Source organism: Panthera uncia, chromosome F2 (genome assembly GCF_023721935.1).
Source record: "Panthera uncia isolate 11264 chromosome F2, Puncia_PCG_1.0, whole genome shotgun sequence".
Taxonomy (NCBI): domain Eukaryota; kingdom Metazoa; phylum Chordata; class Mammalia; order Carnivora; family Felidae; genus Panthera; species Panthera uncia.
In genome coordinates this window covers 37,120,602-37,148,229 of record NC_064812.1, presented here as the reverse complement: position 1 = coordinate 37,148,229, position 27,628 = coordinate 37,120,602, and the positions used below count along the sequence as shown (strand labels likewise).

General features: G+C 39.4%; 1 protein-coding gene across 1 annotated transcript in view; it reads right to left on the bottom strand.

Moving 5' to 3' along the window:
- The window catches only part of LOC125924801 (cytochrome c oxidase subunit 6C), a 59,514-nt gene that overhangs the window by 497 nt on the left and 31,389 nt on the right, over positions 1 to 27,628 (bottom strand). Inside the window, exons 2-4 of the mRNA XM_049633586.1 lie at positions 15,928 to 16,111; positions 14,778 to 14,904; positions 6,508 to 6,636 (exon numbers count right to left, since the gene is read on the bottom strand). Coding sequence (XP_049489543.1) covers positions 6,523 to 6,636; positions 14,778 to 14,904; positions 15,928 to 16,111 — 425 coding nt within the window. The 3' untranslated portion in view covers positions 6,508 to 6,522. The remainder of the gene's footprint in view (positions 1 to 6,507; positions 6,637 to 14,777; positions 14,905 to 15,927; positions 16,112 to 27,628) is intronic.

The window sequence follows — 27,628 nt, the reverse complement described above, 5'->3', positions numbered from 1 at the left end:
TAAATATAAATGGTTTAAACTTCCCAAATGATACACAGTGGCAGAATAAATAAAAAACAGGATCCAATCATATGCTGTCTACAGGAGATTCACTTTAAATCTAAGGACACCACACAGTTCTAAAGTGAAAGGATAGAAAAAGATATTCCATACAAAATAATAATCAAGAGAACAAGAGTGGCTGTACTATCATCACACAAAACTTTAAGTCAAAAGTTACAAGGGACAAAAACATTATATAAAGAAGGGTCAATTTACCAAGAAGACAGAACAATTACATATGCACCAAACACCAGACCTTTCAAATATATAAAGCAAAACACTAACAGGTTGATGGGAGAAACAGCTTCATAGTAATGAATATCCCACTTTCAGTACAGTAGTCCCCGCCCCTTATCCACTGGGGACACATTCCAAGACCTCCACTGGCTACATTCTAAAACCTGCAGTGGATGCCTGAAAACATGGATAGTACTGAAACCTGTACATACTATGCTTTTTCCTAGATATACATGCCTATGACAGTTTAAATTATAAATTAAGCACAGTAAGAGACTACCAAAATAGGACTTTCCTAATTGTTAACAGTAGACTGTAAAAAAATTTATTTAACTGTGGTCTCTCTCAAAATATCTTACTGTACCATACTCATCCTTCTTGTGATGTAAGATGATAAAACACCTACCGGATGAGGTAAAGGGAGATGAATGACATAGGAACTGTGGCGTAGCATTAAGCTACTACAGACCTTCTGACAATATTTCAGGAGCAGGATCATCTAAAGGACCACAGTTAACCCACAGGTAACTGAAATGGCCGAAAGTAAAACCATGGATAAATAAATGGGAACTACTGTAATGGCTAAAGAACTAGACACAAGATTATTAAGACAAGAGGACTTGAACAACACTCCACACCAGGTGGACCTGACAGGTACAGAACAGAACATGCTACCTAACACCACCACAAAACACAATTTTCTCAAGTGCAGACCCTGTCCAGGATAGACCATATGTTAAACCACAAAACAAGACTTAATAGATTTAAAAGGCTGAAATTATACAAACTGTCTTTTCTGATCACAATGGACTGAAACTAGAAATGAATCCAAGAAGGAAAATAAAAAAACCCCACAAAAATGCTGAAATTAAACATGTTCTTTTTTTATTTTTTTTTTTAATGTTTATTTATTTTTGAGAGAGACAGAAGGCAAGTGGGTTAGGGGCAGGGAGACAGGGAGACACAGAATCGGAAGCAGGCTCCAGGCTCTGAGCTGTCAGCACAGAGCCCAACGCGGGGCTCGAACTCATGAACTGTGAGATCATGACCTGAGCCGAAGTCAGACGTAAGCTGAAGTCGGATGCTCAACCGACTGAGCCACCCACACACCCCTAAACGTGTTCTTTTTAACAACCAATGGGTCAAAGAGATCACAAGGAAAATCTTGAAAGATTTCAAATCAACGACCTAAGTTTAACACCTTAAAAACCTAGAAAAACTAAACTCAAGGCTAGAAAGGAAACAGTAAAAATTATAATAATATAGAATAGAAAAATAAGATAAATCAACAAAATCAAAAGCCAGTTATTTGCAAAGATCAACAATACTGGCAAACCTTTAGGCTAAGAAAAAAAAAAAAAAAGGGAGAAGACCCAGATAACTAAAAACAGAAATGAAAGGGAACATTACAACTGATTTCACAGAAATAAAAAGGATTGTAAAACAATGCTATAAACAACTCCGTTGACAAATTAGACAACTTACATGAAACACATTAATTCCTAAAATATAAATCAGGAAGAAACAGATAATATTAAACAGACCTATAACTAGTAAGGACCTTCTAATAAAGAAAAATCCAGAATCAGATGGCTTCACAGGTGAATTCTATCAAACCCTTAAAGAATTTACACCAGTCCTCCTCAAGCTCCTCCCAAGAGGAAGAGGAAGAAGAGGAGGAGGAGGAGGGTGGTGGTGGTGGTGGTGGTTTTAACATCTTAAACATTTCTGGGAGGGGAGAGACTGACCCCTACTATGTTTTCCTAACCATTTCCTATGTTTCCTCTTGTGAAAACATGATTGATAATTTCATTAAATATAAAACATTCTAGAAGGCCAGCATTACCCCAACACCAAAGCCAAATATATAATACAAGAAAACTACAGAATATCCCTGATGAATATAGATGCAAAACCCTTAACAAAATACTAGCAAATAGAATTCAACAACTCATTAGAAGGATTTTACAACATGAGGAAGTGGAATTTATTCTTGATGATTCAACACACTACAATCAATGTAATATACCACAGAAGTAAACAAAAACCACACATCGTCTGAATGGAGAAATCTCAACTGAAAAATCTGATACCTTTTCATGATAAATACACTCAACAAAATACCTAGTAATAAATCTAACCAAGGAGGTCAAAGACCTACACTCTAAAAACTAAGACACTGATGAAAGAAATTGAATGGTAAGATATACCATACTAATGGATTCAAGACTTAATAAACATTGTTAAAATGTCCATACTGCCCAAAGCAGTCTAGAGATTCAATGTAATCTCTATCAAAATGCCAAGAGCATTTTTCACAGAACTAGAGCAAATAATCGTAAAATGTATGTGGAACCACAAAGACCCTGAATAACCAAAGCAATCTTGAGAAAGAACAAAGCTAGAGTTACCAATTCCAAATTTCAAAATATCTTACACAGCAACAGTAATCAAAACAGTATAGTACTTTCAAAAAAAAAATTAAAAAAAAAAAAAAGAAATAGTAAAAAGGGGCGCCTGGGTGGCGCAGTCGGTTAAGCGTCCAACTTCAGCCAGGTCACGATCTCGCGGTCCGTGAGTTCGAGCCCCGCGTCAGGCTCTGGGCTGATGGCTCGGAGCCTGGAGCCTGTTTCCGATTCTGTGTCTCCCTCTCTCTCTGCCCCTCCCCCGTTCATGCTCTGTCTCTGTCCCAAAAATAAAAAAATAAAAAAACGTTAAAAAAAAAAAAATTAAAAAAAAAAAAAAAACAGTATAGTACTGGCACAAAAACAAACACACAGATCAATGGAACAGAGTAGAGCCCAGAAATAAATCCACACTTATATGGTCAATTAATCTACATGACAAAGGAGGCAAGAACATATGGCGGAAAACACAATCTCTTCAATAAATGGTGCTGGGAAAACTGGACCACTTTCTTATACCATACACAAAAATAAATTCAAAATGGATTAAAGACCTAAATGTGAGACCTGAAACCATAAAAGTCCTAGAAGAAAGCATAGAAAGTAATCTCTTGGATGTCAGCCTTAACAACATATTTATGGACATGTCTCCTCAGAGAAGGGAAACAAAACCGAAAATAAACTATTTGGACTATACCAAAATACAAAGCTTTTGCACAGCAAAAGAAAGAATCAACAAAATGAAAAGGCAACCTACTGAGTGGAAGAAGATATCTGTACACTAAGTATCTGATAAGGGGTTAATATCCAAAACATATAAAAAACGTGTACAATTCAACACCAAAAAACCCCCAAATAATCCAATTAAAAATAGACAGAAGACCTGAACATTTTTTCCAAAGACATACAAGGCCAACAGATAAGTGAAAAGATTTCAGTATCACTAATCATTAGGGAAATGCAAAACAAAACCACAATGAGATATCACTTCACACCAGTCAGAATGCTAGTATCAAAAAAACGGGGGATAACAAGTGTTAGCAAGGATGTGGAGAAAAGAAAACTCTGGTACACTGTTGGTGGGAATGTAAACTGGTGCAACCACTGTGGAAAATAGTACAGAGATTTTTCAATAAGTTAAAACTGAATTACCATATGATCCAGTAATTCCACTACTGGGTGTACACACACACACACACACACACACACACACACACACTTCTTACTCAGCCATAAAACAGAATGCGATCTTGCCAACTGCAACAATATGAATGAATCTACAGGATATTATGCTAAGGGAAGCAAGTCAGGAAACAAACACACAGAAGCAGATGTAAGGGGGGAGGGTAATAGGGAGATGGGTAAAACAAGTGAAAGGTTTTAAGAGGTACAAACTTCCACTTACAAAACAAGTCATGCAAATGAAAACAATACAGGGAAACAAATAATAAATCAGGAACAAATACAAACTACCACAACATAATAAAAGCCATATATGGAAAGGCCACAGCTAATATCATACTTACTGGTCAAAGCCTGAAAGCTTTTTCTCTAAGATCAAGAAAAAGATAAGGATGCCTATTCTTACCACTTCTATTCAGTAAAGAACTGGAAGGGCTAGCCAAAGCAAGTAAGCAAGAGAAAAGAAAGAAGACATCCAAACTGATAAGGAAAAAGTACAACTATCTGTTTGCAGATGACCTGGTCCTATATGTAGAAAACCCTAAAGATTCCACAGGGGGGAAAAAAAAAAAAAAAAAAAAAAGATACTTAGAATAAACTAACTGAGCAAAGTTGCAGGATACAAAATCAACACACAACAGTCAGTTGTGTTTCTATCTACTAACAATGAATAATCATAAAAACATTAAGAAAACAATTCCAATTACAAAAGCATCCAAAAAAATAAAATACACAGGAATACTTAACCAAAAATGCAAAAGACCTATATACTGAAACTACGAAACACTGCTGAAAAAAAATTACAGATACAAATAAATGGAAAGGCATCTCATGTTCATGAAGTGGAATACTTATAATTGCTAAGACATCCAAAGTGAGCTACAGATGTAATGCAATCCCTACCTCAACAGCATTTTTGCACAAGTAGAAAAATCCACCCTAAAACTCAGAGAGACTATAAAAGCACCCTGAATAACCAAAACAATCTCTAATTTCAAAACTTACTATAAAACTACAGTAATTAAAATAGTGTGGTACTGACGTAAATATAAACCAATGCAACAGAACAGAGCCTAAAATAAACCCTCACATATACAGTCCAAAAATTACCAACAAAGGTACCAAGACCACCCACTTGGGAAAGGACCGTCTTCTCAACAAACACTATTGGGAAACTGAATAGTCACAAAAAATAAAGAAGTTGGACCCCTTTATCTCAAAATTAACTCAAATGAATCAAAGATCTAAAGGTAAAAGCTAAAACTATAAAACCTGTAAGAAAACATCAGAGAAGCTTCAAGACATTGGAACTTATAAGAAAATGTGACAGGGGCACCTGCGTGGCTCAGTCGGTTAAGTGTCCGACTGGTTCAGGTCATGATCTTGCAGTTCATGGGTTCAAGCCCTGCACTGGGCTCTGTCCTGACAGCTCAGAGCCTGGAGCCTGCTTTGGATTCTGTGTCTCCCTCTCTCTCTGCCCCACCCCACTTGCACTCTGTCTCTCAAAAATGAATAAACAGTAAAAAAAAAAAAAAAAAAAAAAAAATTTAAAAAAAAGAAAAAAGAAAACATAACAGAAGCTTCATGACATTGGATTTGGCAGATTTCTTGGATAGGACACCAAAAGCACAGGCAACAAAAATAAAAATTACATAAATTAGACCCCATCAAAATTTTAAATGTCTGTGCAAAGAACACAATCAACAAAGTGAAAAGCAATCTTTAGAATGGGAGAAAATACTTTCAAATCATGTATCTGACAAGAGTTTGAAGAACTACAACTCAACAACAATAAACCCCAATCTGATTAAAATGGGGGAAGAACCTGATTAGCCATTTCTACAAAGAGGACATACAAATGGTCAACAAGCATAAGAAAAGATGCTCAACATCATTAACCATTAGGGAAATAAACATGAAAATCAAAATCCAGTACCACCTCACATCCATTAGGATGGCTACTATGGGCGGGGGGGGGGGGGGGGGGGGGGGTGGGGGGACACAGAAAAAAAGTACTGGCAAGGTATGCACTGAAACTGAAACCCTCCTGCACTGTCGACTGAGTATAAAATGGTGCAGCTGCCATATTAAACGGTATAGTGGTTCCTTACAATAAAGATGGAACTACTATATGATCCAACAACTCTACTTCTGAGTACCTACTCCAAAGTATCAAAAAGGGGGAATTTAAAGGGATATTTACATACATCACAGCAACATTATTTACAATCATCAGAAGGTGGAAGCAATCCAAATGTCCACCAAAGGTGAATGAAAAAGCAAAATGTGGTATATACATACCATGGGATGTTATTTAGCCTTAAAAAGGAAAGAAATTCTGACACATACCAAAACGGATGAATTTTGGGGACATTATATTAAGTAAAATAAGCCAATCACAAAAAGACAAATACTGTATGTTTCCACTTAAATAAAGTACCTAGAGTAGTCAAATTCAGAGACAGTAAGTAGAGTGGTGGTTGCCAGGGAATGGGGGGAATGGAGAGTAGTTCAATGGGTAATTGTGCAAGATGAAGAGTTCTGGAGATTGGTTGTACAACAATGTGAAGGTACTTAACAATCTGTATTTTACCACAATTTAAAAAAAATTTTAAACAGTAACTTCAAACAGCTATATTACCTTTACATTCCAAAATCACTTTGCACTCTGAAAGATACCAGCCTTCTTCATCTCCTCAAAATCTTTCATGGAATCATAATTTCTGTAGAAATCTGCATACGCCTTCTTCCTTGGTTCGGCCACAGCAAACTAAAAAGTAACATATCCCATTAGGGCTTATTTTTTAAATCATTAGAAACAATATCCAAAAGACAACACAAATCATAATGTTTGTGTTCGTTCACCTTTAACTTGAACTCTATTTCGTAAGACAAAGGTTGGAAGCACTGACACAGATGGAAAGGAAGAGCCTCATGGAAACTACTCAGCAAGAGGGGCCTTCCTTGCTTGGGGACAGATTACTCCTCTTTTGTTGGGTGTGAGTGTGTACACTGGTAAGAGCCAAAGGAAGATACCCAGAAAGCTAAAAGGTTTTAGGGAGAAGACAGCTGCCTTCCCTCCAGCAAAACCCAAATATCCCCACAGCTGACACATGCTAAAATATTCTGGTTCAATTTAAATTACATTAATTTCAAAGGAGTCAGATCAATTCAGTACCCACCTGCCTCTAAAAGGCACAAGAAGCTTTCTATCTGGTAAGAACAGTTCCAGGTAATTTACACTTCAACATCATTTAAGCCCTTAGAATAGATACTGAACTGTTTTACAGATGAGGTATTGGAACTCAGAATTTAAGTAACCTGATTAGTCTAGGAAGAAGCACTTGTTGGTAGATGGGTCAGCCAGGATTCAAACCCAGGTCTTTCATTTGGCAAAGGTTTTATTTTCCACAAAACACTACCTAGTGGATTTCAATGCATGGGTTATATAATACAAAATCAAATCCCATCCTGCATAAAAAAAAAAACAGTAAAAATTCGTAAAGTGCCAAACTACATCCATTAAGGTATTGCAGAAATACACAGAATCATGACACTTGGTATGAATATGTAAGAGCCCTTTACTTGACAAGTTTGACTGCCTCACCTCCTATCTAAATTCCCAACTATTTTCTTCCAGGGAGACCAAGAGGCAGGAGCCCCAATGCAACCCTCTGAATGCCAGCCCATTACCCAGAAGATAACTGAGCATTTCTTGTTAGAACAAGAAAAATATTTTTCCTTTTAAAAACATGGTATGTGGGGCGCCTGGGTGGCTCAGTCGGTTGGGCGGCCGACTTCGGCTCAGGTCATGATCTCGCAGTCCGTTGAGTTCGAGCCCTGTGTCAGGCTCTGTGCTGACAGCTCAGAGTCTGGAGCCTGTTTCAGATTGTGTCTCCCTCTCTCTGACCCTCCCCTGTTCATGCTTTGTCTCTCTCTGTCTCAAAAATAAATAAACGTTAAAAAAAATAAAAAATAAAAAAACAAAACAAAACAAAACATGGTATGCTAGGGGCGCATGGGTGGCTCAGGTGGTTGAGCGTCCAACTTTGGCTCAGGTCGTGATGGCATGGCTGGTGAGTTCAAGTCCCGCATCAGGCTCTGTGCTGACACCTCAGAGCCTGGAGCCTCCTTCAGATTCTGTGTCTCCCTCTCTCTCTACCCCTCCCCTGCTCGCACTCTGTCTTTCTCTCTCAAAAATAAACATTAAAAAAAATTTTTTAAATGTATAAATAAAAATAAAAACATTGTACACTAAGGCAGACAAAAATAAAGTAAAAGGCTCAGTGAACCCAAAAAAAAAAACAGCAAATGGGTGTTACAGCTCTACCTAAATTGTTTTGTTTTGTTACACTTGAACTAGACTCTTTTTAGGTCAAAAATCTGGTAGTCAAAAAAAAACTATTAATTTAGATCCACTACACCATGAGTTACTTGAAAGCCATAAAATCTGTATCTGAGGCCTCACACAAAACAAGCTAATACCTGAAAATTTAGAACAAGCCTAATTTATATAACAGTAATTGCTCTACCTACAGGGGAAAATCCCTTCAGGATAAGTCTTGTCTCAAAATCTAACCCATATTCATGAATTTTGGCTTAGCAGATTAACTTAACCAAAAATGATTTACTGGTGGGCAACTTCATGTAAAAAGCATAGAAGCTGATTAAAATTGTGAGTATAAGTCAAACTAAGAATGAAGGCCAAATCAACAAAGCAATCTACACTGACTGGACAGGGGAAATGAAGGAAGCGAGCATCTACCAAGAGAATCAAGTTTACACCTGCCTTAATTCTTTAATAAGAATTTGGATTCCTCAGTGCTTTGGGAACTTTCCATCCAATCAAACACTAACTGTACACAAACACTGACTAATCTACCAAGCAAACTTTAAAACTTTTCATTCAGAATAGATGGACCATGGGTCTGCCATGGTCCCAGCTCTTAATTTAGTAGAAGAGACACAACCTAAAGCAAGTACTATTTAAAATACAATGTGCCCAGGGGCACCTGGGTGGCTCAGTCGGTTGAGTGTCTGACTTCAGCTCAGGTCATGATCTGGCGGTCTGTGAGTTCAAGGCCCACGTCAGGCTCTGTGCTGACAGCTCGGAGCCTGGAGATGCCTCAGATTCTGTGTCTCCCTCTCTCTCTGCCCCTCCCCTGCTCATGCTCCAGCTCTCTCTCTCTCCCCGTCAAAAATAAATAAACATTAAAAAAAAAATTAAAAAAAAATACAATGTGCCCAATACTGTAAAAAACAGTCTGGTACCAAGTGACTGAGAACCTAGCAAAGCACAACCAACGCATCTGGAGGAATAGGCTGCAATTCCATAAAGGAACATTTGAGAATCTTGAGGATAAACTGGAATTTGCCACGCGGTGAGATGAAGACATTACTGTTGTATACAAACTCATGGGAGAAAGCAGAATTGGGTAACAGCAACTACTTACAAAGGGCTGGAGAACAGGGTGTAGTAGGACTGCTGGAAAGAGGATGAAAAGGCAGAAAGGACTAATCAGAAAGTATCTTAAAATCAAAACTAAGTTTCAGCAAATCATCCTTGATCCATTAGTAAGCAATGAAATCAATTTAGAAGATTGCAGCCAGTAGTTAATATATTTACTACAGAGCAAAAATTTGAAAGCCACTGCACACTGGGCATTCAGGAACCCAATGACACAACGGATCTATTCTGGTTTTTTTTTTTCTTTAAGTTTATTTACTTATTTTGAGAGACAGCAAGCAATGCAAGCAGTTGAGGGTGAGAGAGAGGGGGAGAGAATTCCAAGCACTAACAGTGTGGAGCCCGACATGGGGCTCAAACTGTGAGATCATGACCTGAGCCGAAACCAAGCGTCAGACACTTAGTTAACCAACTGAGCCACCCATGCACCCCAAACAGATCTATTCTAGAAGTCAAGGTTCAAAGCGGCAAGAATCCACACAAGTTACAAAGGCCTCAAGTTTGAAAGTAACAATTAGGACACTGAGAGTGAAGAAATGAGTCCCCCAAATTTCTCTTCTTACCCCTACTTCATTTACTCATCTATCCATCCTTTTCCCACATTTATTTCATGCCCACTATATGCCAGGTAGAAAAGATCTCATGGAGCAAAGAGTTTATTTATTTTTTTGTGCTTGTCTCTTCAAAGGGGCCCAAAGCAAAGACCTCTTAGTGTTTTTCCTCAAGCTGTTCTCCCTCCCCTTAGCACTTCAAATTCACCCTTTCAAGGCACAAATTCTACCTTCTCTTTCAAAGAGCTATGATCCACATTGTGACCCACAATATCCTCCTCTCCCACTGAAACAAAGACATCAATCAACTATCAGACTACAGATCCCTAGTAAATGGAGGACAGGGTCCTTTCTCTCCCACCTTTATTCTTCCAAACTGTATATAAGCTGCTCCAGAACAGCTCTGGGAAATGAAATGTTCTTTCATTGTTACTGTCTTGCAAGAATACCTAATTTTTTCACCTCCCCCGACTTGACTCTAACTTCTTTAAAGACACATATTTAGAGGTATATACACTTAGTATACTCCGAAGCACCTGGAACTCTATACAATCTACCACTGTACTGAATTTTAGATACTACATCTTATTCAACAGATACTTTTAAGCATCTATTTGTGGGTCAGCCAACTGACAATGGGGTGCCACTATAAACAAAAAAAGCACCCTGCTCTAATGAGGCTCACAATATACTAAAAAATACTAGAACTAAACACTAAAATTATTAAGTACAAAGCGTCGCAAAGCTTTAATTTTCTCATGGGCCACTATGACACATGGTCATAAACACATGTAATACCATAAACATTTTTACAGAAAAAAGTTGTAAATGTAATGTGGAGACTTAGAGAAATATATAGCATATAGAGTATGTTGGGAAAAAGGTGGCATCGGAAACACCAGGAATCTCTCCCAACCTATACAACTGCACTAGCACAATGTGTCTAGTGTAACTTTCCTGAAACTTTGGATCTCTTGAAGGCATACAACAGGCAGGTGGCCACTGTTGTTGCCCCCCCCCTCTGCCCCCGCAAGACTCTTTTTCACCTGAGCAATTTCCAGGGTACCTAAAAGGATAGAGCACCTTTCCCCCTGCCCCTTCATTTTTCTCTTTTTCAGAACCAGACATTAAAGACTAGGACATTCAAAGCCTTCTACATATATAATTCTCAGAGAAACTGCAGAATGGATTAAAAATGACCCAACTAGGGGTGCATGGGTGGCTCAGTCAGTTAAGCATCCACCTTCAGCTCAGGCCATGATCTCACAAACCATGGGTTCAAGCCCCACATTGGGCTCTGTGCTGACAAGTCAGAGCCTAAAGCATGCTTCATATTCTGTGTCTCCCTCTCTCTCTGCCCCTCCCCTGCTCCTGCTGTCTCTCAAAAATGAATAAACGTAAAAAAAAAATGACCCAACTATATATGCTATCTACAACAGACTCATTTCAGATCCAAAGACACAAATAGATTGAAAGGCAAAGGGTGAAAAGAGATGTACTATGTCAACAGTAACCAAAGAGAGTGGCTATACTAATATCAGACAAGGTAGACTTCAAATCAAAAAAATTACAAGAGACAAAGGACTTTATATATTCATAAAAGTTTCAATAAGGCAAGAACTTATAACAATTAGAAACATTTACTCACCCAGTAACACCAGCAAAATATATAAAGCAAAAACTGACAGAAATGAAGAGAAAAATATTTCTCCAATAACAGTTAAGACTTTACTAGCCCAATCTCAATAATAGATAAAACCAGACCTAAGTAAGGAAACAGAGGACTTAACTCATGAAACCAACCCGATCTAACACCAGTACAAAGAATACTCCACCCAACAACAGAAAACACATTCTTCTCAATTTCACATGGGGTATTTTCCAGGATAGACTAAATAGGCCACAAATTAAGTGTCAACAGATTTAAAAAGATAGATATACAAAGTATGTTCTCTGATCACAATGAGATGAAATTAAAATCAGTAACAGAAGGAAAACTGGAAAATTCACAAAACTATAAAGTTTAAGCAACAAACATTTAAACAACCAATGGATCAAAGAAGAAATCAGGAATGAAATTAGAAAAGATTTAGAGACAAATGAAAATGAAAGCACAACACACCAAAACTTACGGGATACAGTGAAAGCAGAGCTAAGGGGGGGGAATTTTTAGCTATAAACACACATATTAAAAAACAAGAGAGATCTCAAATCAACAACCTAACATTATAACTTACGGAACTAGGAAAAAGAACAAAATAAACCAAAAGCTAGAAGGAAGGAAATAATAAAGATTAGAGCAGAGATCAACAAAACAGAGACTAGGAAAACAAAAAAGAAAAACCAACGAGGCCAAAAAACTGGTTCTTCAAAACCATAAATAAAATTGACAATCCTTTAGCAAGATGGGCAAAGAAAAAAAGAGGGAAGATTCAAATTACTAACATCAGAAATGAATACTACAGATTCTACAGAAATAAAAAGGATAATAAGAGAATAGTATGAACGACTGTATACCAACAGACTGGATAACCTATATGAAATGGATAAATTCCTATAAACACAAAACCTACCAAGACTAAATTACAAAGAAAGAAAAAATCTGAATAGAACTATAACTATTAAGGATATTGAATCAGTAATCAAAAATCTCCCAACAAAGAAAAGCCTGGACCTGATGACTTCACTGGTCAATTCTACAAAAAAAACCTAAAGAATACCAATCCTTCAGAATCTTTCCAAGCAACTGAAGTAGAGGAACACTAACTCACTTTATGAGACCAGCATTATACTGATACCAAAGCCAGACAAAACACAGAAAACTACAGGCCAATATCCTCCACGAACACTGATGCAAAAATCCTTGACACGATACTAGCAAATTGAATTCAGCAGCATATTAAAAAGACTGTACGCCATTACCAAGTGAGGTGTATTCCTGGAATGCATGGATGGTTCAACATACAAAATCAATGTAATACACATTAAAAGAATAAAAGGGAAAAAAAACCACAATAATCTCAATGCAGACAACGCATTTGACAAAGTCAATACCCTTTCATGATGAAAAAAAGAACACCCCATCTAGGAACAGAATGAAATTACCTCCACATAACCCATAAGATGTCCACTGTTGTACTTCTATTCAACACAGTACTCTAAGTTCTAGGCAGAACAATTAGGCAAGAAAGAGAAATAAAAGGCATCCAAATGAGAAAGGAAGAAGCAAAATCATCTGTCTACAGATGATGTATGTAGAAAACCCTAAAAATTCCACACAGAAAAAAAACTCGTTAGATAACAGCAAAGCTAGCAGGATGTAAAATATAAGATGGTGCCACAGAAAACAGCATGGCGGTTGTTTAAAAAATTACACACAGGGGGCACCTGGGTGGCTCAGTCGGTTGGGCGTCCGACTTCGGCTCAGGTCATGATCTCACGGTCTGTGAGTTCGAGCCCCGCGTCGGGCTCTGTGCTGACAGCTCAGAGCCTGGAGCCTGTTTCGGATTCTGTGTCTCCCTCTCTCTCTGACCCTCCCCCGTTCATGCTGTCTCTCCCTGTCTCACAAATAAATAAACATTAAAAAAAAAAAATTAAAAAAAAAAATTACACACAGAATTACCAAATGATCTATTAATTCCACTTCTGGATATATACTGAAAAAAATTAAAAGCAGGGTCTCAAAGAGATACCTGTAACCCATGTTCATAGAAGCATTATTCACAATAGCTAAAACATGGAAGCAACCCAAGTGTCCATCAAAGGTGAATGAATAAGCAAACTGTGGTACCAACATACCATAGAATGTTATTTGGCCTTAAAAAGAAAGGAAATTCTGACACACGCTATGACAAGGATGAAACTTGAGGATATTACGCTAAGTGAAATAAGCCAGTTACAAAAAGACAAAATAATGTAGGATTCCATTTACATGAGGTACCTAGAGCAGTCAAATTAAGACACAGAAAGAAGAACTGTTCCATGGGCTGGGAGTGGGGAAGGGATGGGTTTACTGTCAAATGGGTATAGTTTCAGTTTTACAAGATGAAACAGTTATGGAGGTGAATGGTAGCAATGGTCATACAACATTATAAATGTATTTAATACCACTGAATTGTACACATAAAAATGGCTACATTTTGTGTACTCTACCACAATACAAAAAAATTATTTAGAAAAACCCAAAGGGCATAATGTTAAAATTCACAGGAGACGGAGCGTTAAAATGCAGTTCTATGGCAACAAATCCATTAAGGTTACCAAACAGAACTACTGCCTTCCTGACATCCCTCTGCTTTAATAAAATTATATCCTTGTGTTATGGACTGAACTGTGTCTTCCAAAACTCATGCGTTGAAATCTTAAACCTCTAATACCTCAGAATGTAACCAGATTTAGAGATGGGTCTTTAAAGAGGTAAATTAAAATGAGGTTTGTAGGGTGAGTCCCAATCCAATATGACTAGCATCCTTGCAAGAAGCAATTCAAACAAAAACACGGTAGCACTGAGAACCATGTGAAGACAAAGGGAGAAACTCACCTACAAGCCAAGGAGAGAGGCTTCAAAAGAAATCCACCTTGCAGTCACACTGATCTTGGATCTCCAGCCTCCAGAACACTAAATAAACTTGTTGTTTAAGCCACCCAATTTGTTGTACTTTGGCAGCCCTTAAAAACTAATACTGCTTCCTTTAAAGTTGAAGAACAAGCTATCTAGAGAATATGAGGTATTTTCCTGCCGCACTGAGGTAAGGGGAGGAAAGGGGAAGGGAGCACATTAAAGAAGGAGTTTCTTTAAAAGCCTCAGAACTTCTTATGAAAATAAAATACATTTTCAAATTTAAAACACATTTTCTGGACCATAGGCACAAAGTAGAAATCAAACATACAAACCTTATAGAAAGCTGCAACCCCCAGGGATACAGCGAACGCTCCGACAATATGAAATCGCAGGCGCCTGGCCAGAAGGCCTCGCATCTGAGGTTTCGCCAAAGCACCGGAAGTCATGGTAGTTATTCTCCTTCAAAGATAAAATAATAATAAAAACAACTCTGAGAACATAAAAAGATATCTAAGGGATCCTCACAATAACGCACTGTAATACCAAGAGGGGCACAGGCATGGTCCCTCCCAAAAAGCCTAAGGTGTTTAAAAGCTTAGTGTGCTTCATGGTCGCACGCTGAACGACGACCCGAAACAAACCAGATCACTGCGGCCCAACAACAGAAAGCAGGGAGTATAAACTACAAACAAAATTATCTCGACCCCAGGAAAGATAAGCAGTGGCTCTAGACTGACAAGTGCAAACGCATTTAGAGCGTTTACTCTCGTGCGAACTATCAGCTCATAATTCCCACTTCTTTGACGAGAAAACTGGGGCACACGAAGGAGACTTTTCCAAGGTCACGCGGTGAAAAATTTAAACTCGGGCAGGAGCCCAGCCGTGACCTCCAGGGCCCACCCAGTGACCGCGGCGCGGCCCCACAGACCTTCCGCCAAGGCGGCCGGGGCGCTGGGAGGCTGCCGGACGCCCACCTTCCACCCCCCTCCCCGTTCCACCAGGCACGGCAACCCTTTTCCAGCTTCCCGAGAGTGGAATCACCAACGTTACCACGCAGCGAGCACCGACCTCGCGCCGACGCAGCTGGCTGTTTCCCCTACGTAGCCCCTTAGCCTCAAGACCGCCTGAGAAAGAAACCGCCCCTCCCTTTGCACAGGTGAAAACGCTAGGGCCAAATGAAATGACCTAACCAAGGTCACACTAACTGGAGGAAAAACCACAGCAGAGACCAGGTCCGGGCCGGCCGCCTTCGAAGCCCAGCTGCCTCCTCCAGACCCCCGCAGCCCAGTCGGCCCCCGGGGGCGCTGGCGGTCAGCCCGCGCGACCCTCCAGAGGCCGCGGCGGGGGCGTGCAGGGGTCGAGCCAGCGAGAAGTTAGAAGCTCCTGACCGCAGAGATGCAAGCGCAACTCAACTCCAGGGCAGAGCGAGGGCAGGCAACGGGATGCGGCAGTTATGAGAGCTCAGACGACAACAACACTCACCTCAACACCAACCTTAAACCCAACGTCCTTCCTAACTGATACAGAAATGGACGGCGGTCCAGCTGAGCGCAGGCGCAGAAGCAGCGGAGAGGACCCAGCGACGGTAGCCGGAAGAGTTCAAAAGACCTCCAGCGCTCCTCCAGCCGCTCACGGCTGAAGTTCAAGGGTGTGTTTCGTTTCTTCCCTGTGGGACGTTAAAGACCTGACCTTCTGAGTTGGTTTTCTTAGTAAATTGGAGATTTTATTCTTACTCATATACATAGTTGGTATGAATTTATTAGAGAATACAAAGATAGTTAATATGTGAATATTTTAAAATGTACCTTACAAATACAGAACAAATCATTCTGGGCCCATGGAGTGCGCGAACCGTGTGCACAAACTGCCATTTACATTACAACTACCCTCAGGTGAATAATCGTTTGGTTTGGGTAAAGGGTGAATAAGATAGCCAAGTTTTAGGACCTCAGAGCCCTGCTGATGAGACAGACATAAACAGATTTACATTAATCCCAAGTGGAGGGCACTTCCACAGAGACATGACCCAATGAAACAATTACCCTCCTGACAGAGCTGATACAAGGAATATCTGTGTGGGGTTTTTAGTAAAAGACATGTATCTTTTTAATGTTTATTTATTTTTCAGAGAGAGAGAGACCCAATGGGGGAGGAGCAAAGAGACAGGGGTCAGAGGATCCGAAGTGGGCTCTGTGCTGAGAGTAGAGAGCCTGATGGAGGGTTTGAATTCAGGAACTGGGAGATCATGTCCTGAGCTGAAGTCGGCTACATAATTGATTGAGCCACCCAGGCACCCCAAGAGACAAATATCTTAAAGGAAGACAACTGGAAGTTTATGGAAAGTGATGTGTAGGGGTAATGTGCTTGTGCCTTAGGGGTGTCAAGCTTGGTTTTTATTAAAATAACCTTGATTTACAGTGTTCTTTAAGTCAACTCAGCAAGCACTGTGGAAGATACACTAGGATACAAAATATACATGATATAGATTAAACATATATTGATTGAGCATTTACTATACACCAGGCTCTGCTATATAGTAGGACAAATCTTCAAGGAGGTACATTCTTGTCAGGGAGTCTTTGTTCTCAACAGACACTCTATAGAGAGACCTTTCAGCCATATAGAAAAGATGCTAATTGAGGGCCAAAGTGGGTTTGTACCTCAGTAACACTCTTTTCAGACCTTTTGTCAACCATCTACCCCACTAAAAATCTTTACAAGGGTTTTCCCAGGCTGTAACCTGTTCCTATTTTCTTTCCACCCGCACTCCCACAACTGGCCCAGAGAGAAAACAGTAAATTTCTGAATTTACAGGGATTGCTGTGTATTGAATACTCAGGGAAGGCTTCAGGGAAGTCATGGAAGAAATGGAAATGGAGCTGAAACTCAGTCTAATGGAGAAGCCTAGATAAGTGGAGAAATCTAAGAGACAAAATTGGTCAGAAGACTATGGCAAAGACAGACACACTCAGGGAACAGAGCTTAGCCTGGATGGAGTGTTTATTGGTGGTTTAGGAACACTGGATGGGTAGAGAAGCACATAGTCAATCACAATAATCCAAAGTGACACATGAATAGAACCTGAATTATAGGGGTGAATAGAAAAGATGGCATATGTGGGTTCTGTTCTGGATCCTAACAGACCTGTATTTGAGTCCCAGCTCATGACCTCCTGGCTGGGAAATTTCTTAATCTTTCTAAGTCTGCTTTCTCCTCTCTAAAATGACATCCTTTTTTCTTTAATGATATATTTAACCCAGTATATTAGTATTAGTACTATTTTAACACGTAGTCAATATAAAAATTATTCATGAGATTTTTACATTCTTTTCTCATACTAAGCCTTTTGAAATATTGTGTGTATTTTTCAAGTATAGTATATCTCAATTCAGACTAGCCACATTTCAGTTTCTCATAGCCACATGTATTATTGGACAGCATAGTTAAAACACTTTAGTCATAAGAGAATGCTCAAGATCTATTGCTAAATAAAAAGGCAGACTGCAAAACTATGCTGTGTGATCTAATTGTGTAACACACGCATGAAAATATACATATGTATGGATATGTAGAAAATAGTATTGAAAAGAGTCCTCGACAGAAACTTGTATTGGGGATAATTTTTTATATTTTGTCTACTTTTATGTATTCTCTGTTTGATCATGCCTTTCTTTTATAGTTGGAAAAAAATGTGATTTTCTAAAGGAGAGATATATTTGTTTCTTATTATCACTGTAACAAACTATGAAAAACTTACCTTAAAACAACACAAATTTGTTACCTTACAGTTCTGTAGTTCATTAGTCTGAAACAAGTCTCACTGGACTAAAATCAGTGTGCCAGCAGGGTTGTATTCCTTCTGGACACTTTAGAGCAGACTCTGTTTCCTTGCTTTCTCCAGCTTCCAGGGGCTGCCTACATTCCTTGGCTCATGGTCCCCTTCCTCTATTTTCAAAGTCAGCTATGTTGCATGTCTCTGATCCTGACTTCGATGTCACATCTCCCATTCTGACTGTTCTTTTCTGCCTCCCTCTTCCATAATCTCCCTTGTGATTACATTGGGTCTACTTGGATAATCAAGGATAATCCTCCTATTTTAATGTCAGCTGATTAGCGACCTCAATTTCATCCGCAACTCCATTCCCCTTTGCTTCATAACATAACATGATCCAGGGATTAGGCCATAGAACCCAACTTGGAAGGGTCATTATTCTGCCTACCACAAAAGGCATAGTCATGATTGCACTATCTAAAAAATATCTCTATTCTCCTCTCAGGGATATGGTAGGACTATACTTCCCTGATGCCTTTAAAGTTAGGATATGACTCGCTTTGGCCAATGCAATAGAAGTGGAAGTGACATGCGTCAATTCTGGGTAGAAGCTTTACAACACAACATGTGTCTGCCATGTTCTCTTTGCCCTGACTTTGTTATAAGGGAAGTATTGATTGAAATGGCACTTATGTCCGCTGGATCTGAGAAAGATTAAGATAAGCAGAACCTTCCTACTATTTTTCACTGGCTGGACTCTGTGAGTGAGAAATAAATGGTATGGTAGTGTGTTATTCCACTGAGATTCAGGGGTTGTTTGGTCCTATAGACAAACTTAGCTTGTCCTGACTGGTAGAAGAGGTTAAGTAATGTATCTGTTTTAGTTAGGTGTGTGTGTGTGTGTGTGTGTGTGTGTGTGTATGTGTGTGTGTGTGTGTGTGTGTGTGTGTGTGTGTGTAAATGCTGAGACAGGTTAAGTGATAGAGACCATGAGAGTGTGAAGAGGAAATGGGGACATTAAGGGGGTGGGGGGACACTGGAAATAAGCTATGTTGATCACCATGCTTTCTCCTAAGTTAGAACAAAATGGCTTATCCAAGTTAGGGGCATCTTTGGGCCCACCTTTGACCTCTAGAGAAGCCCTAAATTTTGTAATAGAACCCATCTGCTGCTCAAGAGCCCTTCAGCTGCTAGCCCAAGGGAACCCTGGATGTTTGGGGCCCTCAGGAGGGTTTTTCCCTGAGGCATCACCTCCTCAAGGCTTCTTAGGCTGGTAAGGTACTATATTCTAGGGGACTCTGGACTCCCTGAAGTTTGTATGTGGATCAGGGACATGTTTTCATGCCATCCCAAGACTGAGCTACTGCCTCACTGTATCTGTAAGCCATATGAAGCATCCAGTAGTTTGCAAAACATGTTCACTTTTGTGTTTCCATTTTGTCCTTTCAATAATCCCATGAGATGAACAGGGATTTTTGTTTGTTTTTTTTTTTATATTTTAAATTAAATGTTTATTTATTTTGAAAGAGAGAGTGTGCATGCACATGCATGGGAGGGGCAGAGAATCCCAAGCAGGCTCCATACTGTCAATAAAGAGCCCAATGTGGGGCTCGATCCCATGAACTACAAGATCATGACCTGAGCCAAGATCAAGGGTCAGACACTCAACTGACTGAGCCACCCAGGTGCCCCAGGGACTGTTTTTTAGATTAAGACACTGAGGATTACAGTGGTAGAAAAATAGAAGAACTGGGAATAGAATCTAGAGTGGGATTCATCCCATACCAGGGCTGTGGAGAGTACTTCCAGAGGAACAAATCTACCTCAGTGAACACCACTCATTAGTCTATGATGATTTGTTGAGCACCTACCCTGTGCTCTGTGTTGCTATCCCTAATGGCTGAGAGTATAGTCCCAAGAAGCCACAAAAGATACTCCCCAAATCAGTAGATAATTTCATAACCTTCCATTTCTGTTTAGTTGAGTAGATATATCCTCCTAGGTCCCACTTAGAAAATCTAAGAAGTTATTAATTCAGACTAATAGTAATGAGGTCTGTGAAACAGCTAAGTGCCAGATGTTGTGCTTTTCTGGCTACTTCAGAGCTAGCAGTAATTAAAAACAATTTTCCTGGAATTGAGCTGACATCATCCACAGAAGCTCTACATAGAGATGTTCTGACCTGATAAAGCCCTCTATGAAATGAAGCTGTTAACTGAAAGAGTCATGTTAAACTCAACTCCTACCTGTGGTAGGCAGAAAGGGGAAAAAATCAAAGTTTACTAGATAGAAAAGAAAAAACAAGCAAACCAAGAGAATATGGAAATACCATATTTTAACTTCTAAGAGGGCACAACAAAGCCAAAAGATATAAATTATCACTCTAAGATAGGACACTTGAAAACTTTTTAATTCATTTGAAAAAGAGAGTCTCTTAGTAGTTACATTGCGATCTCGCTTTGAACTTGTGTCGATTTTCATTTACAAATGTGTTGAACTAGTCATGGGTGCCTGGGTGGCTCCGTCAGTTAAGCATCCAGCTTCTGCTCAGGTCATGATCTCATGGTTTGTGGGTTCAAGCCCCTCATCAGGCTCTGCGCTGACAGCTCAGAGCCTGGAGCCTGCTTCAGATTCTGTGTCTCCCTCTCTCTCTGCCCCTCCCCTGTTTGTGCTCGGTCTCTCTCTCTCTCTCTCTCTCTCTCTCTCTCTCTCTCAAAAATAAACATTCAAAAATATTAAAAATAAATCGGGGTGCCTGGGTGGCTCAGTCAGTTGGGCATCTGACTTTGGCTCAGGTCATGATCTCACAGCTTGTGAGTTCCAGCCCCCTGTTGGGCTCTGTGCTGACAGCTTAGAGCCTGGAGCCTGCTTCAGATTCTGTGTCCCTCTCTCGCTTTGTCTCTCCCCACTGGTGCTCTGTCTCTATCTCAAGAAAAAATAAACATTAAAAATTTTTTTTAATAAATAAATAGATAAATCAAGGGGCCCAAGCAAACCTTTCAGAAAGGCCATCTCATCCATTACTACCTGAAAAAAATGGATCAATCTGGCCCCGTTCGTACACCAAACCCCCTCACATTTACCTTTAGCCTTCTCTGGATTAGAAAAAGCCTGAATTTAAAATGCACCCAATATTCAAATTATAGCATATGAAGAATCAACAAATCTACATGTGGTATTTTAAGCATTTTAAACAATAAGCTAAACCAAATCCTCCCACTATAATTCAAAAAGTATTTACATAGCACTTACTATGTTCTCCGTTCTGTGCCAGCCATTAGGGAGGGTGGTAAGGAATTGCAAAACCCAGCCTCTGTACTTTAGTATCTGGGAATTTCATTAAAGAGAAGATTCGTGAAACCCTATACAAGAGAATAAAGTTCAAACCAAAATGAGATGGAAATAGCTAATGCAGAGGAAAGTTTGGAAGAGGAAAGATCAGTGTGAGACGGACCATTCATTCATTCAACATATATTTACCAAATATAGAACTGTGTGCCAAGCACTATTCTATACACTGGAGATATGGTATGAAAAAGACAAAGTTCTTGCTCTCACGGAGTTCATGTTGTCACATGGGACACAGAGAGCACACCAATAAACAAACAAATACATGCTATAGCGTCTGATGGTGGTTAAGTGCTGTGAAGAATGCAACAGAGTGCTGGTGTGGTGCCCTTTTAGATGGAGGCCAGGAACACCCTATCTGAGGAGGTGACCTTTAAGCAGAATCCCTACTGATGTGAGGAATGAGCCCCATAAAGATCTGGGAGAAGAGTGCTCTCTGCAAAGAGATCAGCAAGGGAGGTGACATGATGTGGCTGTGTTCCAGACAGCAAAAAAGGCTAACGGAACTGGAACTGAGTAAGTGTGGGGGAGATGTCCAATCCGGCCCAGGAGACATCGCTCAAGTGAAGTCTTGTTGTTGACTTGAAGTCCATGTTGACTTAACATGGGATTAGTTTGTCATCCTGAGCACATGGGGAGAATCTTCCAGCTGATCAGTTAAATTTCTACACCTGATGCCATAAGGACTTATAATTGGGTTAGAGAAAAGTAAAGAGAATTAAAGAGTTACATTTTCTACATGTCTATAAGGCATATATTTGAGGACTCAAGTTAACAGTTCTTATAACACATCTATTTGCTCCCTTATCAACTATTTTGGGTTTTAATTGCTAACTCTTTTTAAAAAACTGTTCTCAGGGGCACCTGCGTGGCTTAGTCAGTTGAGTGCCTGATTTTGGCTCAGGTCATGATTTCACGGTTCGTGAGTCTGAACCCCACATTGGGCTCTGTGCTGACAGCTCAGAGCCTGGAGCTTGCTTTGGATTCTGTGTCTCCCTCTCTCTCTGCCCCTCCCCTGCATTCTCTCTCTCTCTCTCAAAAATAAACATAAAAACATTTTAATAAAAAAATAAAATGTTTAAAAAAACATTCTCAGATTGATGATGATAAAGGAAGCAAAATGGGAATGAATAATCCTATCTTCACACTGCCTTCTGTAAGCAGTGGCAATGGTCTTGCCTCTTTGAAGAGCTTTAAAACCCCTTTCAAGGCCTCTAAATTGAATTACCAATTTATAGGAAATACAAGGGACAGAGGAACATGGTAAACACCACCACAGGGATGTAGTTGGCAGAATCCGGACTGTGGGGAACTCTACAGAACAACCTGGTTTCTTCCAAAAAATTGTGAGAACACAAAAAGGTAGACAGTGGGAAATGTAGGAAAACCTATAGAGTAAAAGAGACTTCAGGAACATGTCAACCAATCACAATGTGTAGAACTTATATGGATCCCGACACAAACTGCAGAGAGGAAAGACAAAAAAAAAAAAAACCTACAAATATTTATGACCTGGAGGTAACTGGAAATTTGAACATTAATAGTCTATTTATGATACTAAGGAATTATTGTAGGAATAACTGTAGGAAATATTGTAGGAATATTGTAAGGAATCTCTTTGTAGGATGGCAAGGGCATTATGGTTTAGAAATACATACCAAAATATTTTCCAGTCAAACAAGATAATGATTAGTATTTGCTTCAAAATCATATAAGTCGGCTCGGCAGATAGGTGGACAGGAGTAGGGGGCATTGATGGGGAGGGGAATAAATCAGGAGTCAGCAAACTGTTTCTATAAAAGGCCAGATCATGGCTGTGGGCCAAGGTCTTTGTTGCCACTACTCAACTCTGTCACTATTAAAGTAGCCACAGACAAAATATAAAGAATGAATATGATTATATTCCAATGCAACTTTATAAAAACAAGGAGTGAGCTGGACTTGGCCTTTAGTTACCCCTGGTCAAAATGATCATTATTGTAGCTGATTCATGGTTACATGGGAGTCCATTACATTACTCTGTCTACTTTAGCATATGTTTGACATTTTTCATCACACAATATTTAAAATGAGTTAACGTCTTTATCACATTATTCTCAAGACTCAGATCACTCATCAGCCTTCTCAGCATTATTCTTTAATTTTTTTTTTTTTTTTAGAGAGGGGTGGAGGGGCAGAGAGACAGAGAGAGCGAGAATCTGAAGCAGGCTCCACACTGAGCACAGAGCCCCATGCAGGGCTCAATCTCACAACTGTGAGATCATGACCTGAGCCAAAATCATGAGCCAGACACATAACCAACTGAACCACCCAGGCGCCCTCAGCTTTATTCTTGTGGGTGAGTGTCCTTCTTCTACTTGACTTGGTTCACATACCCTTTATTTCTCCTTTTGTGTATTGGCTTTTAAACACCAAACTCACATGAGGGCCCTTTGAACAACCACATTAATTTCATTGTGGCCTCCCTACTTTCTGCCATGTTGAGATTATTCTTCCATATATGTTTTTTATTTTAAAGTTTCTGTCTTGTTTTGTTTTGTTTTATTTTCATTGTTTGGTTTTCTCACTCCTCTTAAGCTATCCCACTGTAAGTGGAATGAGGCCACACCCAGCATTTCTCTAAATAACTTAAGAAATATAAAAACCCTGCTTCTCTCAGTCTAAGGTGCTTATTCCACAAATATTTACTGAGGCTACTATGAGCCAGACTTTATGGCAGTATCTGTGGAAGCAAATATAAATATGATTCAGTCCCAAATCATGGGGAGCTCCCAGAGTTCCACAAACCCTCCCTTTCCTCTCTTCAACACCAAAACACTGTCCTCTAAGTTTCCCATCTCTTTAATATCACCAGTTATTCTCATTATGGGTAGAATTTAGCTCAGTATATCAATTGCCTGTGCTTTTCCTTTTGCATTCTAGAAAGACAGACTGACTCAGGGTAAGTAAACATGGGTGCAGCCCCAGGAAAGAGGGAACCTGGAGCTTAACAGAGTTTCCTGAGCTTCAATTATCTGCACATTATAACACTATTACTTACTTAACATTTTTTAATTGATTCATTTTAAAAAACTGATGTAGCCATTAATATTTGGAGAGGCTAACTTGGGCTTTCCCACCATCTATACCTCCAGCATTCACCTGGGAGAAAGACCTTTCTGTACACACTGTCCTCAGGGTTATCAACTTGCTGAGGTTATTTTAAAAACCCCAGTTTATTTTTTTAATGTTTATTTATTCATTTTGAGAGGGGGGAGGGACAGAGAGGGAAAGAGAGAGAGAGAGAATCCCGAACAGCCTCCACACTGTCAGCACAGAGCCCAAGGTGGGGCTCTCTCACAAACCATGAAATCATGACCTGAGCCTAATCAAAGAGTTGGACTCAACCAACTGAGCCACCCAGGAGCCCCTAAACCTCCCAGTTTAGTCTTAAAAGCCACAGCTTTTGATTAGTGTGAGCCTTCTAGGGGAAACAAAAGCTTTGGAGAATCAACAATTAAGTCCATCAGGAAGAAGGGCATAAAGAGAGTGGATTATAAGCAGTAAGTCCAAAATATGCATGATCCTCAAAGGGAAATGAAACAAGATGGGAGTAGGAGAATCAGGAAAGATGTGACTGGAGCTTGAATGCTTTGATGGATGGCAGAGAGGGGTTCAGGCTAATTCTAGCAAGTGCTGTAAAGCAGCGTTTCTTATACTTTAATGTGCAGGCAGGGTCTGGCTCAGTGGATCTGGAGCCACCGCATTTCTAACAAGCTCCCGGGTGATACTGATGTTTATGACCCACAGACTATGTTCTGATTAGCAAGGCTGTAGAAAATCCGAACTGCTCCCATGGTCTCCTGGGGAGGATCTGTTCTGAGATCGAGCTGTGGGCTCGCTCAGAGGCATGAGAAGGACAAAAAATAGGCCTCAGGAGCTGGTGCCAGGGCACAGTGTCAAGACTCAATGAGACTGCATCGTACCCTGTGAAGGAACAGAGCAGACGAGACACCCTGTTCCTCCCTGATGCCAGAATAAATGTCACTTCAGGGTGAAAGGAAGGGGAAGGGGACATCATTCTAAGGAGAATCCTGAACTGACCCCCAAAAGATTGAATTTTAAATTGCAGTTGATTGAATTTGATCATTCTTTCTGTTGCTCAGGAAGAAATAGAGCCCAAGGCTAATGTGATATCAATTATAGGGAAATAAAATGAAATTTCTGCATATGAGAGCGCTGAATGTAAAATTTCAAACCTGCTAAAATGTTTACTTACCATTTTTATAATACATTATAAATTATATATAACATAAATTATATATAATAATTTAAAGTAAATTCTATGTAAATTTAATATCACTACAGAACAAAAGCCAAGATAACTTGAGAACCAAATCATTCTATTAATGTCTGATTGAAGGCTCTGAATCCAACTCTATAAAAAGGATTAAAGAATTTCTCTTTAACTAATCAGATGAATTGACGAAGTATTGAAAAGGGATTGATTTCTTCATGGTATGAGTCAATATTTTTTAAAACTTTAAATTTGGAAAATTTCAAATATACATGAAGTTGGCAGGATAATATAATGAAGGGCACCATCATCCAGCATCGACAATAGTCAACCCAGGACACAACCTTTGTTTCATCTGAAACCCTGTCCCCTTCTCTCATTGATTACTCTGGAGGAAATTCTCTATATCATATAATTTCATCCACGAATAGCTCATTTTATAAAGCTCATCTCTATAGAGGTCATCTCTAAAAGACAACATGTATTTTATAACATAACTACAACATCATTATCACACCTACACAATGATAATCACTATCATCAAATATCTAGTTTGCAGATATCTAAGTGTCTTTTTCTTAATTGAAGTATAACTGACATACAATATTATATCAGTTTCAGGTGTACAACATAGTGATTTGACAATTATATACATTACAATGTGTTCACCACAATAAATGTCATCACCATCTGTCACCATACAAAGTTATTACAATATTTTTGATGATGATATATATTCCCTATGCAGTACTTTTCATCCCCATGATGTATTTATTTTACAACTGAAGGTTTATACCTCTTAATGCTCTTTACCCTTTTTTCTTCTTTTTCAAACTGCTTAAATCAGGTTCCGAATAAGGGCCACACAATGCAATTGACAGGGATAAGTTTTTTACATTTCTTTTAATTTGTAGGCTCTTCAACCCTTTTTCTTGCAATGTACGCTTGCTTTGTTTTGTTTTGTTTTGTTTTGTTTTGTTTTATTAATGCAGTGACCATGTACCTGTTAAAACCATCTTGCGGTGAAAGTTGTCCCACACCTCAGGGAATGCTGACTCTCTAATCAATAATTGTAAGGTACTAATGTTCCTGGCAATAGGAGGCACTCAAAAATATTTGTTGAAGGGAAGGAAGGAAAAGGAGGGAAAGTAGGGAGGGTTGGGAAGAAGGAAGAGCTAGTGGGATTATGGGGTCCTCCTCCCAGTCTGAGGGACCCCCTCATCAGTGACTCCTACATGGGTTAACCCCACACAACTGACCACTTCCTCCCCAAATTAAGATCTTCAATGCCTTCTCATAGCCTGCAGATCAAGTTCAAGCTTCTAAAAGTAAAAGAGCAGGTTCTAGTCTGCTCCAGCCTACCTTTCCAGTTTCTTGCCCAGAGCCACCTGATTATAACGAAACTAATCCATGCTCATGGCTATGAAATCAAATACCGCAGATGGGTTTATGATGAAAAGCTGCAGTCCTCTCTTGGTACATCCCACTGTCATCCTGCTCTCCAGAAGCAACTACTTTTACTTACCTCTTCAGTTATTGTCTTCACCTTTATGAAAATACGCCATCATGCAATCATATACTATCATGTCAACGCATAAATAACATGTTATTAAACAAATTTCTTGATAGAAGTTATTATCTATTCCTTCCTGTGATAGATGAGCATTGAGCTCACTTAGATCTCCTTACTACCCTACCCCTGCAACTCCCAATATCACCTTTTCAGCTACCAGTATGAGTTACTAACAGATATGAAAAATAAGGTCTCGATACGTGTGTTAAATGGT